Source organism: Phyllobates terribilis, unplaced genomic scaffold (assembly GCF_046119375.1).
Source record: "Phyllobates terribilis strain yellow unplaced genomic scaffold, ASM4611937v1 Scaffold_5__5_contigs__length_657084704, whole genome shotgun sequence".
NCBI lineage: Eukaryota > Metazoa > Chordata > Amphibia > Anura > Dendrobatidae > Phyllobates > Phyllobates terribilis.
Genome location: NW_027362765.1, coordinates 8,474,481 through 8,493,734, shown reverse-complemented (window position 1 = coordinate 8,493,734; position 19,254 = coordinate 8,474,481). Strand labels below are relative to the sequence as shown.

Genomic DNA, 19,254 nt, shown 5'->3' with positions numbered 1-19,254 from the left:
TTCCTGATTCACTAATTTATTAAAATCCTCCTCCTAATATGTAACACAGACTCAGCTTCACCAGCACACCGCCAGAACAAGTCCGACACAGAGAGGAACATCCTATGTAGCATAGTGGGACAGCGGTATCATGTAGATAGAAACTTATAGTTTTTCTTCTGAGAACGGCAATAGATAATTTGTGGCAGAGTATGAATGTTTTTTGCCAATCCTCCTCTGAAATTTAAGTACCCAATTCCTTCTCCCAACCCCTGTAAAGGGTAGAAGGTCATTGCTGGTGTCCATTTGTGTTGTTTTGTGTATATAAGATAGAAGTTTAGTACAAGGACCTACTTGAGTGATTAAGGGTTCAATCGGAGTGAGTTCATCCTTTATACTAGTCAGAAATATGTGAGAATTTCTAAATGACCTGAGCTGGAAATAAGCCAAACAGGATAGACCCCTACCTGGTCAGGATAGACCCCTACCTGGTCAAGAGCCACCAAGTTTTGTAAAGGATGGAAAAGAGCCTGATCCCATAAGAACGTGTCTCAATCTAACCCCATCAAATTTGGCCCAGATTAGAAATGAGGCCACACCTGAAGCAGGTGGGAAATCTGGGTTGTCAAACAAGGGTGTTAATGGACCCAACCTATGTGATATAGATGATGAGATTAGGACTCAAAAAGTGTATGTATGCAAAAAGTGAGTGTTATTAATAGTTTAGTTTCTCCATGTATTTTACCAATCCAAGGTTGAGATGTGAGTGTCCAGAGAGAGAGGTCCTCTTCCAGTTTCATCCACTGCTTATTTTCCATAGACCTAAACCAGTCCATTGTTCTCATAAGAATCGAAGATTGATGGGATTTTTTTTTAGATCTGGCAGATTAGTACCCCATTTTATTCTTTGGGACGACAAAATATTGTAACAGACATTCTAAGCCTCGATGTTCCCCATACAAACTTGCTGTTAGATGGGAAAAAAAGGTCTGAGGAAAGCAGACAGGAACGGTCTGGAATATATAAAGAAGATTTGGTAAAATGCCAATTTTGATCACATTAAAACGACCAAACCAGGACAAGGGTTTTAAGTTCTAATTAATTCGATTTTGAATCGTTTGTTCAAGGATGGGGGATATAATTTAAATGATACAGATCATCCAAGTTCCCCAGAATTTGTATACCCAGGTACTTAATAGCATCTTTCTGCCACTTTAAGGGGAAGTTAGAAATTAGTTATTGTGTCGGTTCAGCGTTAAAAGTTATGTTTATGGCTTCTGATTTAGAGTAGTTGGCTTTAAAATTGCTTACATGGCCGAATTCTTTTAAATCCTTTAGTATAGAAGGAAATGAGATAATTGGATTTGAAACATAGAGCAACAGGTCATCTGCGTATAGAGCTAGTTTATAGTGATGTGAGTCTATAGTAACTCCACTAATATCTGGATTTTTACATAATGCTACCGTGAAATGTACCATCACCAATGTGTATAGGAGAGGTGATAAGGGACACTCTTGCTTTGTCTCTTTTTTAATAGAAAAGGTGTCAGATAGAAGGCCGTTTACCCTATCGCTTTAGGGTCAGCGTATAAGGATCGAATTTTAGATAACAAGAAAGAGCCTAACCCAATTTGTGGAAGGGTGCTCTTCAAGAAAGTCCAATGCACTGTGTCGAACACTTTTTTAGCATTGACAGAAACAAGGCACATTGGGAGCCCCTGTTTTTTTGCATGTGAAATTAACAACGTTTTCTCTGTATTATCACAAGCTTCTCTACCCTAACAAAGCCAACCTGATCGTTGCTAACAATTGAATGTATATAGTGGGAGAACCATGTTGTAATTATTTTAGAAAATATTTTGACGTCTATATTAATGAATGATATTGGATGAATATTAGGGCAGGTATTTGGTCCTTTTCCAGGCTTTGATAAAACCGTTACATGAGCCTTAACCGGTTCAGGACCGCCCACTGTACATAAACGTCGGCGCTGCCTGGGCTCTGTGCAGCGCCGACGTTTAAAAACGGTGGGTGGTCCCGCAGCGCTCAGGACCCCCAGGGTCCTGCTAGCGCTGTGGTACCGGTTCAGAGCGATAGCTCTGACATGTGGCATCATGGGGACCTGATTGGATCAGGTCCCCATGATGTTAACCTGTTCCTATCTTCTAGATGCCGCGATCCATAGCGATCGCGGCATTTAAAGGATAGGGACAGCCGGTGGTCGGCGATCGGGACCCCCCACATACCTGTCAGCGGCGGGGATCCCGGTGCTGTGACCTCTGACATCATCGAGACCTGATTGGCTCAGGTCTCGATGATGTCAGCGTCACACCAGCCAATCAGAGAGATCACCAGGGAAGTTTGTTTTAGCAACAAACTTTCCCGGGCGATCTGCCTGATAAATGCAGTTTCTCCTCCGATCTCAGTGAGAGAGCAGAGGAGAAACAGTGTGACAAGAGCGGTCAGCCTTGCCACTGTGAAAGTAAAAAAAATAAAAAATAAAAAAGAAAGTAAGAGTTAGGGTTAGTGAGTCTGTCAGATCAGTCAGTCCTGTCAGATCAGTCCAGTCAGATCTGTCAGTCAGTCAGTCCTGTCAGATCAGTCCAGTCAGATCTGTCAGTCCTGTCAGATCTGTCAGTCAGATCTGTCAGTCCTGTCAGATCTGTCAGTCCTGTCAGATCTGTCAGTCAGTCCTGTCAGATCTGTCAGTCAGTCCTGTCAGTCCTGTCAGATCTGTCAGTCAGTCAGTCCTGTCAGATCTGTCAGTCAGTCCTGTCAGATCTGTCAGTCAGTCAGTCCTGTCAGATCTGTCAGTCAGTCAGTCCTGTCAGATCTGTCAGTCAGTCAGTCCTGTCAGATCTGTCAGTCAGTCAGTCCTGTCAGATCTGTCAGTCAGTCAGTCCTGTCAGATCTGTCAGTCAGTCAGATCTGTCAGTCAGTCAGTCCTGTCAGATCTGTCAGTCCTGTCAGATCTGTCAGTCAGTCAGATCTGTCAGTCAGTCAGTCCTGTCAGATCTGTCAGTAAGTCAGTCCTGTCAGATCAGTCAGTCAGTCCTGTCACATCAGTCAGTCAGTCCTGTCAGATCAGTCCGGTCAGTCCAGTCCGGTCCCGTCCTTTCAGTCCGGTCCGTTCAGTCCAGTCAAAAAATCTAAAAATAAAATGGCCCGTCAGACTTATACCGCAGAGGAGGTGTATGCCCTGCTGTGTTCTGACACTGATGACAGCGCAATCTCAGATGGAGATATGGATTTTGAGGGCTTTAGTAGCGGCGACACTGAGAGCCCAGAAATGAGCAGTGATTCTGTTCCATCCTCAAGCCCAAGGACCAGTACAGCAATAGGGGGCAAATAGCGCTACTGGAGAAACGTCTCCAAATCAGGGAACACTGCCCAGTACAAGCGCTGTCCCTGCTACTAGTGAATTGGCGCACGCCAGTGTACAAGGGGCGTTGCCACATGATCTAGCATTTCCCAGATGGGAGGCTTCGGATTCGGCTGCTCCATTCAGCCCTGATTTCAATGCCACTCCTGGTATAAATGTGGAGGTGGAAGATTTTGGACCAATTCATTTTTTTAATTTGTTTTTTACAGACAGCTTGCTAGAGCATATTGTCGTGCAAACAAATTTATATGCATCCCAATTCATAAGCCAGAATCCCCGATCTTACTATGCTAGGGCAAATTTATGGACACCAACTAATGTCCCGGAAATAAAAAAATTTTTAGGACTTACATTTGCCATGGGGCTTGTTAAAAAACCGAGCATTCGATCCTACTGGTCCAACCACCCTGTTCAAGCCACCCCTATGTTTTCAGTCATTCTGCCTAGGACCCGTTATGAAATGCTCATGCGGTTTTGGCATTTTAACGACAATAGTCAATGCCTGCCCAGAAATGCCCCAGAACATGACAGGTTATATAAAATTAGACCCATCATTGAAAATTTGTCAGAAAAATTCTTAAGCCTCTACACCCCAACACAAAATATTTCTATAGACGAGTCCCTTGTAAAATTCAAAGGAAGACTGCACCTCAAGCAATTTATCCCATCTAAAAGGGCAAGGTTTGGAATAAAGCTCTATAAAATGTGCGAAAGTTCAACCGGATACACATCCGCTTTTCGCATATATGAGGGGAAAGATAGCCAACTAAACCCAGCAGGATGCCCTACTTATCTGGGGACATCTGGAAAAATTGTTTGGGAGCTGATAAGTCCATTTTTTCAAAAAGGCTACAATCTATATGTAGACAATTATTACACCAGCATACCCCTATTTAAAAGTCTGGTTGAACACAACATCGGGGCTTGTGGGACCATCCGTAAAAACCGTCAGGGGTTTCCACAACCATTGGTCAACCAAAAGTTTCAAAAGGGGCAGTCAGGGGCTGTACGCAACGGAGAGCTGCTTGCCCTGAAATATAGGGATAAGAGGGATATTTTTGTCCTCAGCTCGATCCACACAGATGCCACAAGGGCCACTGTAGAACTAGGATCCACCACTCCGAAGCAAAAACCTGTGTCAGTCATTGACTACAACAAACACATGGGGGGTGTGGACCTTGCAGACCAGGTTCTACAGCCATACCAGGTATCAAGAAAGTCCTATACCGGGTATAAAAAGTTGGTTATTTATTTGTTTCAGGTGGCCACATACAATTCTTTTGTGTTGTACAAAAAAGCAGGAAATTCAGATCCTTTTCTTGATTATCAAGAAAAGGTAATTGAAAATCTTGTCTTTCAAAGTGTTAGCCCCGCTCATCCATTAGAATCTGAGGATGTGAAAAGACTCACTGAGCGACATTTTATTGCACTTATTCCAGCAACGGAAACAAGAAGGAACCCCCAGAAAAGATGTCGTGTATGTACTAAGAGAGGAATGAGGCGTGATACCCGCTACTATTGCCCACAATGCCCATCATTGCCAGCCTTATGCGTCACTGACTGCTTTAAAATCTTCCACACAGAACCACGTTTTTAAACTGTAAAAATATATCCCAATTTGTCATTCAAACATTTGGTTCATTTAGTGAATGACACATTCGAGTAGAGCTCACTTAATTTCTAGGGGGGGGGTTCTCCGGAATCTAAACCTTCCATTGCGTGCTTGTTTCTGGAAATCATCCATTGAGTTAAAATGGTCACTAAACCCATAGATGAATTCCCAGAGGGGTTTCATTTCCAAAATGGGGTCACTTCAGGGGGGATTCTTTAGCTCTGGTACTCTGAAAAGTGCCAGAACAGCATAATCCCCCCTGAAGTGACCCCATTATAGAAATGACACCTCTGTGGGAATTCATCTATGGGTTTAGTGACCATTTACCTATCTACTTATTTTCCCACCACTAGATTAATTTATACAGAGGAGTAGATTGTAAAAGTCGGTCACTTGTTGTGGGTTTCCTCTGTTTAGGCACCTCAGGGGCTCTCCAAATGCAACATGGCGTCCGCTATCCATTCCAGTCAAATTTCCATTCCAAAAGTCAAATGGCGCTCCTTACCTTCCAAGCCATGCCGTGCGCCCAAACAGTGGCTTTGCACCACATATGGGGTATCAGCGTGCTCAGGAGAAATTGCACAACACATTTTGGGGTCCATTTTTTCTGGCTGCCCTTGTGAAAATTAAAAATTTGAGGCTAAAGTAGCAGTTTTGTGTTAAAAATGTGTTTTTTTATTTTCACACTTCAACATTATAAAATTCTGTGAAGCCCCTGGGGGTTCAAGGTGCTCACCACACATCTAGATAAGTTCCTTGAGGGGTCTAGTTTCCAAAATGGGGTCACTTGTTGGGGGTTTCCTCTGTTTAGGCACCTCAGGGGCTCTCCAAATGCAACATGGCGTCCGCTATCCATTCCAGTCAAATTTCCATTCCAAAAGTCAAATGGCGCTCCTTACCTTCCAAGCCATGCCGTGCGCCCAAACAGTGGCTTTGCACCACATATGGGGTATCAGCGTCCTCAGGAGAAATTGCACAACACATTTTGGGGTCCATTTTTTCTGGCTGCCCTTGTGAAAATTAAAAATTTGAGGCTAAAGTAGCAGTTTTGTGTTAAAAATGTGTTTTTTTATTTTCACACTTCAACATTATAAAATTCTGTGAAGCCCCTGGGGGTTCAAGGTGCTCACCACACATCTAGATAAGTTCCTTGAGGGGTCTAGTTTCCAAAATGGGGTCACTTGTTGGGGGTTTCCTCTGTTTAGGCACCTCAGGGGCTCTCCAAATGCAACATGGCGTCCGCTATCCATTCCAGTCAAATTTCCATTCCAAAAGTCAAATGGCGCTCCTTACCTTCCAAGCCATGCCGTGCGCCCAAACAGTGGCTTTGCACCACATATGGGGTATCAGCGTGCTCAGGAGAAATTGCACAACACATTTTGGGGTCCATTTTTTCTGGCTGCCCTTGTGAAAATTAAAAATTTGAGGCTAAAGTAGCAGTTTTGTGTTAAAAATGTGTTTTTTTATTTTCACACTTCAACATTATAAAATTCTGTGAAGCCCCTGGGGGTTCAAGGTGCTCATCACACATCTAGATAAGTTCCTTGAGGGGTCTAGTTTCCAAAATGGGGTCACTTATTGGGGGTTTCCTCTGTTTAGACACCTCTGGGGCTCTCCAAATGCAACATGGCGTCCGCTATCCATTCCAGTCAAATTTCCATTCCAAAAGTCAAATGGCGCTCCTTACCTTCCAAGCCATGCCGTGCACCCAAACAGTGGCTTTGCACCACATATGGGGTATCAGCGTGCTCAGGAGAAATTACACAACACATTTTGGGGTCCATTTTTTCTGGCTGCCCTTGTGAAAATTAAAAATTTGAGGTTAAAGTAGCAGTTTTGTGAAAAAAAGTTAAATGTTCATTGTTTTCTTCCACATTCCAAAAATTCCTGTGAAGCACCTGAAGGGTTAATAAACTTCTTGAATGTGGTTTTGAGCACCTTGAGGAGTGCAGTTTTTAGAATGGTATCACTTTTGGGTATTTTCTGTCATAAAGGCTCCTCAAAGTCACTTCAAATAAGATGTGGTCCCTAAAAAAATGTTTTTGCAAATTTTGTTGTAAAAATGAGAAATCGCTGGTCAACTTTTAACCCTTATAGCTTCCTAACAAAAAAAAATTTTGGTTCCAAAATTGTGCTGATGTGAAGTAGACATGTGGGCAATGTTATTTATTAACTATTTTGTGTGACATATCTCTCTGATTAAAGGGCATGAAAATTCAAAGTTTGAAAATTGCAAAATTTTCAAAATTTTTGCCAAATTTCCAATTTTTTCACAATCAAACGCAAGTGATATCAAAGAAATTTTACCACTATCATGAAGTACAATATGTCACAAAAAAAACAATCTCAGAATCAGGGGGATCCGTTGAAGCGTTCCAGAGTAATTACCTCATAAAGTGACAGTGGTCAGAATTGAAAAAATTGGCCCGGTCACGAAGGCAAAAACAGGCTCTGGCGCGAAGTGGTTAAGTGATTGGGGCAAAAGGGGGAGTCTTCTGAGATATTATTGAACACTTTGCCTAAAAATTGTAATAACAGAGGTGCAAATGTGACACCCCAGGGGTCTGGTTGCCACAGTGATAGAGATGTTATGTCTGAGAGCAGGTGGGAGGTCTCTTGGTCAGGGATCCTATGCATGCCACACCTCCTGCCCAGTCTTGGGAGGGGAAGAACTTCCCCTATATAAACCCGGGGCTGAAGCAGGGTGAGCAGTCAAGGAGAGTAGAGACAAGAAACAGCAGAAGCAATACTACTACGAGTCAGGGGCTGGCAGCTGCAGAGCTCGCCCTGACTGAGAAGCTTTCTTACCGGACCCGGCGTCCGAGGCTGTGGGGACTAACTCTTACCCAGCAGCAGAAGCCGACCGGCAGGGGATTTCAGGTCCTCAGGCCCAGAAACCCGAAGGCACGGTCTCACGCGTGGGACCAGCACCGCCATCGTGGAGCAGAAGCCATTAGAAGGCCCCGAGTCACCGGCCATACGGGTGAGCACCACACGGTACACTCAGGGACGTGGGCTACTTATATCCGCTTCTAGCAAGGTAGCCAGAAGAGTACAGTCAGTTTGGGAGGCCTACAACTCCGCCTGGCCAGGGGAGATCCCATCTGCTCAAGGACTGACCAGGCCCCGTTCACTAGCAAGTACTCCGGGAGGGTCTATTGTTACCAGTAAAGACCCTGAATTACACCGCACCGTCTCTGAGTGGTTCCTGCTACCCCCATCATCCACATCTGCTGCCCTGAGGCCATACCCCTCCCGTTGGGGGTTATACCATCTACGCTGCACCATCCATCCACCGGCCTCAGCGGACTGTCCTGCAGCGGCAGCTCCATAGCTGCATTCAACGGGTGGCGTAGTCGTCCATCATCTACCGCTGTTACATCGCCGCTCAGTTTGACTCCCTGGGCACGGACCGGGTCACCGCCACGAGACTACAACCCTCAAGAGATCCGGCTCCGGGTAAGCTCCCGCGTGCGCAACGCAGCGCGACACAGGCCCAGGGGCGCGTCACAAACATGTTATAAAATCTATTATTGAATCCATCTGGCCCAGGGCTCTTCCCGATAGGGAATGATTTAATGTCCTCTCCTATCTCTTGTTCAGTGAAAGTTTTGTCTAGTATCTCCTGCTCAGGGGTCTGTAAGGAAGGAACGGCTGTGTCCTTAATATATTTGTCAATTTTTGTTTCAAGAATATTAGGTGGCATGTCTTGGTATTGTCCATGAATACTATATAGTGAGCTATAACAGCAAAGAAATGCTTTAGCTCTGTCAGTGGGGTTATGAATTTCTGGCCCGGGTGCTCGTTTTATTTTGGATACGTATGTCCTTTACACGTGTGGATGTAACCTCCTTGCCAATGAGCAACCACATTTATCTGTGAATTCATACGAGTACCTTCACATGTGATCTTGGTATTTTCTATACATTTGATCTATTAAAGACCTTCCCTCCTTTCTTTTTTGATCAGATTGTTTTTATTGAACAAAACAAAGAATTACCAACATTTCTTTTTTCTTATACAAACATTGTGATAAAAACAATAAAAAGAAAGAAAAACCAGTAAACAATACAAGAACCGGTTTACAATGATATAAATCCCAATATCGCTCTATAGTACAAGGTTTTGGAACAGTAATTTTACATTTGTACATAAATATCTGAATACTTCCTGACTGTTTATTTTTTTCCCCTATTGAGACATCAAAAGAAAAAGAATACATCTAAGAAGGGGCAATTGTGTGGACTGAGACAATTATTATTTGCTGACACCTTGGGTATAAGGATATAAATTCCTGGTTTACTGTAAGGAAATGGACAAACGATCCAGTATAGTATTTCTGAGAAAGTTTTCTGAAGCAATACATGGGGTAATTAACCATTGTTCCATATGTGTATGAATTTCTTGAGAGCGTTCCTTTAATATAAGATCCACTTTCCAAGCATAGAGTGTTATTTATCCTGGATTTTAGTTCTGTTATCGTTGGGGGAGAATTGTCTATCCAATGTAGTGCCAACTTTCTGGCTTGGAATAATATTCCTGAGCTATCTACTGCCATATGGGAGTCTGGATCTACGTCTTCTCCCAGGAGTCCTAGGATACAGATTTTAGGTTCCAACTGAAGTTGTATCCCAAATACAGATAGTACAAGAGCGATCACCCCCTTCCAGTAGTCGCCAATATTTACACATTCCCACATCATATGTATCATATGTATCAGGTGGGCGTCCTTTTGACCACATCTAGGGTCTGTGTCATTCGTTTGTATTTCAATTTTAAATAAAATACTTGGGGATCTATATACTCTTATGAATGAGAAGAATTCGGGACAATCTTGTGACTCCGACAATGAAAATTTCGGTGTCAAATCCAGTATTTCCCCCATTGCTCCTCAGATAAGGGACCCACATCCTCTTCTCATTTTGTCTTAACTATCAAAGGATGTTTATCCAAATGTAGGGCCAGTAACAGCCTGTAAATAAGGGATATTAGACTTTTTGTATCCAACGATGTAGTAATGGTATCTATTGGGTGATGTCAATCAGTATGGCGTTTATTCTAGTTGTGTACTATACTCATGACGTATCTGCAGATGTTGATAAAACACCCTATGCAGAAGGTTAAAATCTACCTTTACTTGTTCAAAGTTCTTGAATAATCCATCCCTCAAGAGTTGTGACACCAAACATATACCCCTATCCTCCCACTTACTAACATCTTTTAGTTTCTGTAGCTCTGGTAAGTTAGAGTTGTGCCATAAAGGAGTATAGTTTGTGTACTTTCCAATTACCAGAATATTTTTACCCCTATCCCACACCTTATATATTAACTTTAGTGTAGGACATTTTAAGTCATTTTCTCGAGGAGGCCCCATATCTAGTACTGAGAATGGAAGCTTTTACTTGGTTCCTTCCATAAGTATGTGCCCTGAAATTACACAATATTTACAAATACCTCATCCATGAAACCACCTTAACTCCATTCTAGTGTTAAGCAAATCTGCGTATACCTGGAGGGAAGCAGATCGTTTATGTTGTTTGTCAAGGAGATCAATCCACTCAAGCAAATGGGAGACTTTAGCTGCTTTCTCTTTTTAGCCTGGATCCATGTTTTATTATTATCCCTTTGAGGACGCATTTGAGTGCTTCCAATTGAAATGGTAAGTCGTTTTCATCATGCTCATATATTTGAAGGAGTCTATAGTCTCAAGAAGGTCTGAGACACAGTCAGTCTTTGAGCAGATTATCATTTAAGCTTCAACAGCTGAAGCCTTGGTGGAGTCAGGTATAGTCAGATTACAATATACAGGACCATGATCTGACCATATAGCAGTCCCTATCAGAGATATAGGCTGCCATGTAAGCAAGTGATGGCTAATTAAAGGGGATGTCCACTACTTTCACATTGATGCCCTATCTGTATCGCAGCACCCCCGCCGATCAGCTGTTATCGGTGCCGGCGGCCGCTGGCGGGAAGTCCTTATCTGCGGAGCCTGGCCGTCAAGTTGTAGTGGCCGGCGCTGGTTACTGCACATCCACCTCCCATTCAATTGAATGGGAGGTGGATGTACAGTACCCCGCGGTGGCTACTACAGATGGATTGCCAAGCGCCGCAGGTAAGCACTTCCGGCCGACGCCGGCACACATAACAACTGATTGGTGGGGGTGCCGTGTACAGGACCCCGGCCGATCATACATTGATGCCCTACCCTGTGGAGAGGACATCAATGTGAAAGTAGTAGGCAACTTCTTTAAGGAAAAGTCTCTACGGCTGTGCATATTGTGTAAAGAAGAATAATACATATAATCCTTTAAGTCTGGATGTAGTATACTTCATACATCGACCAGTTGGAGAGAACGGAGCACATTTAGCAAAGCTTTTTATTGTGATTTAGATTGGTGACTCCAGCCCAGGAACGCGTCTAAAGAAGGATCCAAGAAAAAATGAGTCACCTCCAATGATGATAAGGTCCTCCGCAAAATGTTGTAGTTTGTTTAAGTAATGACGACATGTCTTAATTAGGTCACAATTAGGCAGCTAGAAGTTTGCCAAAGTCAAAATTTTGGAATAGATCGAAATCTTAACAAACACATACAGTACCCTCCGTGTCAGACAGTGTTTCTACAATAGTATGCAGCAGTGATCTGTGGCGGCCTATACTCAGCACCTTAGACTTCAAAACTGCATTTGTACTGTGACACCAAAATGAATAATATCTGTTAGTAAACTGAAGTGTATGATCGCATCTAAAGTGGTGCTCTTGAAGAAAAAGAAAATGTACGTGCTGTTTATGCAGATGATACAACACTTGAGCTCTTTTCTCTGGAACATTAAGTCCTCTGACATTTAATAAATAAGTTTTGCGTTGTGCCATATTATATGAAAAGAAGTGGTGGTGGTGGGGGAAACAAGGATAGAAAGATTAAGAGCAAGGAGGAAGTATAGACGGTAGATAGTAACGTCTACCTCTCAGTGTCTAAGAAGTATAGATTATGAATATATCAAAACAGTAGGAAATTGCAAAACAAGCAGATCCCAATGCAAGTCCCTAACTGGGGGTTGTCTTTACAGGCGTAAGTCAAACTTTCAGTCCTAGGATTCCTATTAGGTGGAACCATGGAATATACAGCGAGTAAAGTAATACAGCCTGATATTACAGTAGTATCATGGGAACTCAACTTATATCCTGTTCTAAGATCTTATATGAACTTAGACATTCTATATAGTGGAAGAGTGGCACCTAATGCTCTATTTAGATATATCTAATTATATGCTTAAAGAAATAAGTAAGCATCTGCAAACTGTCTCTCATCAGGGAAGACAAGATTCATTTCAGGAGCTCATATGATTGACAGGTTGCTCTCCCATCTGGCTGCATCACCATCAAGTTCCTGATCCATTGAACACCTTCTGTGACGTGCTGGAACTCTCTGTGGCAATGGTGGAGCAGGTGGCCAGTCAGATATATGGAATGTCCAGGGCATCACAGAAAGGTCTCGTCACTTTGATCTTTCAAAGTATTCAATGTTCCATTTTTTTGGACCTGTAGCTGGAAAGGGTACTACAGGAGTATATCAGGCCATTTTACAATAGAGCATCAAGTAGTGGTTTCAATACCCTTCTTTTAGCAAGTGTCATTCAGGATAGGTCTATGAGCAATTGTATACGTTTTCCATTGAAATCACCAGGATCCAACTCCTCTGCTTTCATCACAATGGCCTCTTTTACATTGAAAAAGATGTAAATGACAGATCTGAGCCATGATTGCCTAATATGGTGCACCCTGTCGATCTTCAGCTCCTTATCAATAGGGTCACCAAGGACATTATTGAATAATATCCATAATGTTGGCATGATCGCTTGTGCATTGATGCTTTCAGGTATACCCCTTATCCAGATATTATTGTGATTTAAACAGATGGTTTATTTACTGGCTGTGAAGATCCAGTGTTAGTTTCTGAGCATTATGATGGCCTCTAACTTGGACGACATTATCCTCTAATCTCTGTACCTTGTCAGTAAGCTGTGACAGGATAGAAGTGAGGGGACGTATTTCAGTATTGTATGTGGTCTCCAGCCTCTGAATATATTGCTCCATATCTTCTTTAGTAGGGATAGACGCAATCTGATATACAAATAAGTTATGTTGCTCCCCATATCAGAATAACCTGTGGCTGGGGGGTAAATGTCCCTGTGAAGCAAGCACTGCTCAGTATGGGGGCTTTGGTGAGAGTACAGGGAGATTTGTGGAGCTGTTTTTTTGTGAGGTCTACATTAAGAGAGAAGATGGTGCAGGACTTACAGTCTGGAGCTGTCTGGCATCATGAGGGTTAAGACAGCTTCTTTTTCCAAGCTGAGATGAGGCAGTAATGGCTCAGAGCAGGAAGATAAGACCTTCCATAAGAAACACTGCATACCAGACCTGCTGACAGAGGTGGAGGACCTCAGATTAACCTCGGATCTCTTCCTTCTTTCCCATATCAGGCGTCATGTTTGAGGCTGTAAATTGCTTATAATTCCCCCAAGAACATGGTCTGTAGAGAGTGCTCTCAGTGTGTGCGTTCTCTCGGTGCTATGTCCAGGCCATGTCCTTCCTGTTGATGCTCAATACATCCAAAGGTGGTGTTGATTGGGGACAGGATTGTGTGATGTAACAACCTTATGTGAGCCCCAGGAAAGTGAGTTGTGACACCAATGGAACGGTGCCAGAACTGGAAGTGCGTATAAGTGTTTTTATTTTAACAAGGCCAAACATGAAGAATGAGAAGGAGTTGTCCTAGTAGTGGAAAACCTTTTTAAAAAGATACAATTTTCGGTTAAAAATTAAAAAGGCTTCTCCCCTCTATGTGACTTTTGTGAAGTTTATTAAGAGTTGATTTCCGTGTAAAACATTTCCCACATTAAGAACACATGAAAATGGCTTCTCGCTAGTGATGAGCGAGCACTAAAATGCTCGGATGCTTGAAGCTCGGGCCGAGCACATCGCGATACTCGGGTGCTCGACCCGAGCAACAAGCCCAATATAAGTCTATGGGAAACTCGAGCATTTTTCTGGCAGTTCCCCCTGCGGTCTGCAGAAGGTAAAAAATTGCCAAAATTGATGGGAACGTGCTCAATGAAACATGTCAGGCAGGCAGGCAGAATATATAAGCAGACAGGCAGGCAGGGTATATAGGAGGGTGCATGAAAAACATAGCAGGGCACTCGGAACACACTAGCGCCCTCCAATTTTCACGCACCCGTCTCTTTAAAAAAGCCGGCAATTCAGCAGCTGCATACAGTTATAACATCGGTACCTGACAATTTAGAACAGAAAGAATAGAGCATCACACATAGATTAGATAGAAAGAAACATGTCAGTCAGATATATATAATGAGTACAGTGATAGTGTTGGTTACTGTACTTGTCATTTAGTTTTAAAATAAAGGATTTATAAAAAAAAATTAGCGTGGGGTCCCGCGTAATTCTAGTCTCTAGCGGAGGTTAAGCAGATGACTGGGGCAGATGTTTGAAGCCTGGGAAGGGGGTAATACCCACGGAGCTTCCCAGGCTACTAATATCATCCCCCAGCTGAATACCTAGCCTTTACTGGCTATTAAAATGGGGGACCCCCCAAAAAAATGACTTTGGGTCCCCCTATTTTGATAGCTAGCAAAGGCTAGGCAGACAGCTGGGGGCTGATATTAATAGCCCAGGAAGGGTGCCATAAATATTGGCCCCCTCCCAGGCTAGAAACACCAGCCCTCAGCCGCCCCAGAAATGGCGCATCCATAGGATGATGTCATTTGCTGGCACCGCATGTGCAGGAGAATTCTCCCACGCTGTCAGTGATGTGCATGAGGTGAGCCGAGTTCATTGGACATGAACTCAGCTCATCTGGATGCCGTCGCAGCGAGACACTGTGGAGCGCAAGCATGCCTCCGCTCTGCAGTGTCTCTGAAGGATGACAAGCTGGATAGCAGCGTTCGGCTGCGATCCAGCCTGTCATGTGAATGTAGCAGAGCTGGAGCCGTCGTGGGAACCATGGAAAGGTAAGGATGAGGTTGGTTTATTATTTTACTTTTATTGCAGGAGACATGGGATTCAGCTGGAATGTGTGCGATGGTAAGTAGAGTTTAATTTAGAATATTAAAGTATTGTGTGTTTATTTCAATGAAAAGATTTTATTCTGGGTGTTGGTGTTTTTATTTTACATTTGCCTTACATTTGCTTTATAGACGCCTCCCCATTACTAACCTGGGCTTGATGTCAGCTAACATTATAAGCTGACATCAACCCCAGCCCTATTACCCCACTGCCACCACTACAGGGCAGTGGGAAGAGCGAGGCTAAGTGCCAGAATTGGCACATCCTATGGATGCGCCATTTCTGGGGCGGCTGAGGGCTGGTGTTTCTAGGCTGGGAGGGGGCCAATATTTATGGCACCGTTCCTGGGCTATTAATATCAGCCCCAGCTATCTGCCTAGCCTTTGCTAACTATTAAAATAGGGGGACCCCACGTCATTTTTTTTTCGGTCCCCCATTTTAATAGCCAGTAAAGGCTAAGTATTCAGCTGGGGGCTGATATTAGTAGCCTGGGAAGCTCCGTGGGTATTACCCCCTTCCCAGGCTTCAAACATCTGCCCCAGCCATCTGCTTAACCTCCGCTAGAGACTAGAATTACGGGGGACCCCACAACAATTTTTTTTTTTATAAATCCTTTATTTTAAAACTAAATGACAAATACAGTAACCAACACTGTCACTGTACTCATTATATATATGACTGACATGTTTCTATCTATCTAATCAATGAGTGATGCTTTATTCTTTCTGTTCTAAATTGTCGGGTACCGATATCTGCCGCTGATGAATTGCCGGCTTTTCATGTTTCACTGTGAGCACAGTTCCTATCGATTTGGGCAATCACTGTAATGCCTAAACCAACATGGCTGCGGCATTACAGTTAGTGGCAGGCATTCCCTGCATGTTGTTTGGCACTCTAAATAGCGCCAAACATGCAGGACGGGGACCCGAGCATCCGTCCGAGCATCGCGCAAGTACTCGGCGAGCTCCGAGCATCTCGTTACTGAGATGCTCGGGCGAGTACCGAGCAGTGGAAAGCATGCTCGCTCATCACTACTTCTCACTTGTGTGAGTACTTTGGTGACGAAGAAGTGAGAATTTGTTCACAAAACATTTTCCACATTCTGAACAGGAAAAAGGCTTCTCCCCTGTGTGGGTTCTCTGGTTTATAACAACATCTGATTTATGGGTAAAACATTTCCCACATTCTGAACAAGAAAAAGGTTTCTTCCCTGTGTGAGTTCTCTGGTGCTTAACCAGATCTGATTTCTGATTAAAACATTTTCCACATTCTGAACAGGAAAAAGGTTTCTTCCCTGTGTGAGTTCTCTGGTGATTGACCAAATTTGATTTCTGGTTAAAACATTTCCCACATTTTGAACATGAAAAAGGCTTCTCCCCTGTGTGGATTCTCTGGTGGCCATCAAGAATCGCTTTACGGGTAAAACATTTCCCACATTCTGAACAAAAAAAAGGCTTCTCCCCTGTGTGGGTTCTCTGGTGTATAACAACATCTGATTTATGGGTAAAACATTTCCCACATTCTGAACAAGAAAAAGGCTTCAACCCTGTGTGAGTTCTCTGGTGCTTAACCAGATCTGATTTCTGGTTAAAACATTTTCCACATTCTGAACAGGAAAAATGCTTCTCCCCTGTGTGAGTTCTCTGGTGATTGACCAAATTTGATTTCTGGTTAAAACATTTCCCACATTTTGAACAGGAAAAAGGCTTCTCCCCTGTGTGGGTTCTCTGATGGCTATCAAGAATCGCTTTACGGGTAAAACATTTCCCACATTCTGAACAAGAAAAAGGCTTCTCCCTTGTGTGAGTTCTCTGGTGATTGACCAAAACTGATGTCTGGTTAAAACATTTCCCACATTCAGAACAGGAAAAAGGCTTCTCCCCTGTGTGAGTTCTCTGGTGATTGATCAAAACTGATGTCTGGTTAAAACATTTCCCACATTCAGAACAGGAAAAAGGCTTCTCCCCTGTGTGAATTCTCTGATGTCTGATAAAACTTGATTTAAATGTAAAACATTTTCCACATTTTGAACAAGAAAATGGCTTCTCTCCTGTGTGGGTTGTCTGGTGGTTATCAAGATGCACTTTCTGTTGAAAACATTTCCCACATTCTGAGCATGGAAAAGGCTTCTCCCCTGTGTGACTTCTCTGGTGATTAACAAGATTTGATTTCTGGTTAAAACATTTCCCACACTTGAAACAAAAAAATCTATTTTCTGCTGTGTGAACGTTTTGATGTTTAAGAAAAGACTTTTCGAGGGGAAAACCATTTCCATATTCTGAATGTGAAAATGGCTTCTTTGAATTAGGAGTAGTTTGTTTTTTAATGCTTATTTTGTGACTATGATTTTCCTTAGTAGTCGGTAATGAATCAGAAGACAGGACGTGTTTCAAAGGATCAGATGACAGATCTTTGCTGTGAAGGGATGACGGTATATCTGGAGTAATGGCATTCACTTCAATTGTATTCTGTGGGATCTCAAGATCATTAGATTTAGAAATTGAAGATGACAGCTGTCCCTCTGATCTCCTGGTACAGTCATCTGCCAAGAATAAAACCAATTATTATTTTTGAATAAAATATCCTCGAATTATATATTTTTTAACATTTCTACTCAAAATGTAAAAATAGCAATTTATGTAAAATATTGAATTATTCACCAACAAAATGACCGTTCACAGTCTAATAGAAAACCTCATAGGATGAACCAGTAGAGCGTGGTGTCCAACTGTTTGTTCATTCTGTCTCCCAAATATGGAATAAGAAGCCACCAAACAATGTTATCTAGGCAAAAATAATACCAATAAAAACTTCTACTCATCTCACAAAAAACAACTCCCCACTCAGGTCCATCATCTGTCAGTGGAAAAACAGAGGTTTCCACATTATTAGTGGCTGAAAGGCTCTTGAAAAGCAGCATGGCTTCCATAAACCAATCCAGCAATATCCGCTCTCCCGAAGTCAGATCTCCCCCTCACTTCTGAGCCTTGCAGTGCGCTCAAACCACATTTAGCATCCATGTATTCGGCATTACTATAGTGAGAAGAACCCATTTAATTTACGGTGTGTGTCTCCTGGAGCACAATCTGGGCACTATGTGTTGGGTAATAAAATGGCATATTTGTAATTTTCACTTTGCGCGGTGCAGGCGCTGTCCTGACACTAAGATAAGGGTGCCTGGGACCTGTAGTACCATCCAGTCTGGCAGTATGGGTGTGTGTGTTGTCCTGCTGGAGTAATCTGCTCCCTGCTTCAGCTATTTGGAAAGCACCACACCCTACTAAAGCTGGAAGCATATTGCTGGAAGCTGCCAGATACAGCCTTGTTCTCCTCTGGTTCAGTCCTCTGTGCTCAGCTCCCGGCTTGTGTATTTGTTTCCTGTTGTGACCTCGGCCCGTTTACTGACTACTCTTGTGTCTTCTGATTTTGTATTTTCTCTGCCCTCCTGGTTCTAACCCGGCTACCTGACTATTCTTCTTCCCATCTCACTCAACAGAACAGCAAGTAACACTATGGCCCAAGCCTAGGAGTCTCTGTGTAGGTTCAGATCCATTAGGAGGGGTTAAAGGGTAATGGGCAAAACTGTGACTATAGATAATAACACCGACTGAAATGATCAAGCTGAACAGTATTCTTCCATAAAAAAACAAACGTCAGTCTGTAACTACCAGGTAGTTACAGACTCACATAATTTAGGCAGGACGATCCCACCACAAATGAACGATCATACAGAATGAACATGTAAATAAAATACAAGAATAAAAATATATGTTACATCCCAAACACCAACGTATGTACAACACTAAACCGGAGTTGCACTCATTTATGGTGGACCAGTGGAGCTATGATGAGTGCTGACCAGAAAAGTAGAGAAAATATTAGTGCCCCCATTTCAGGAGAGATTGTGCAGTAATCTGAATTCCTGAGGATTGAAAACATAATGGAATTTATGACGTTGAGTGAATCCATGAAACCAGGGCTGGAGCCAATGTAGCACCCTGAGGACTCGGCTGCTACAGGGGTATTACACCTCAAGCCAGAGGTGTGGTATTCCACTCCCGGGTAAGGATGGAGTGTGGAACTGAGCTAGTAGGCTGCATGCACTACATACATCCCATTTCCGGGGGACAGAACTACGGTACTCCCACCAGTATATGTGCAGGTACGACAGCGTCTGTTCCTGGCTGGAGTGGG

At 43.1% G+C, this 19,254-nt stretch overlaps 1 protein-coding gene across 1 annotated transcript in view; it reads right to left on the bottom strand.

Annotated features, from left to right (window-relative positions):
• The window catches only part of LOC141271738 (uncharacterized), a 96,318-nt gene that overhangs the window by 7,687 nt on the left and 69,377 nt on the right, over positions 1 to 19,254 (bottom strand). The window contains exon 11 of the mRNA XM_073681833.1: positions 16,096 to 17,602. Within this exon, the coding sequence (XP_073537934.1) occupies positions 16,096 to 17,602 (1,507 nt within the window). The remainder of the gene's footprint in view (positions 1 to 16,095; positions 17,603 to 19,254) is intronic.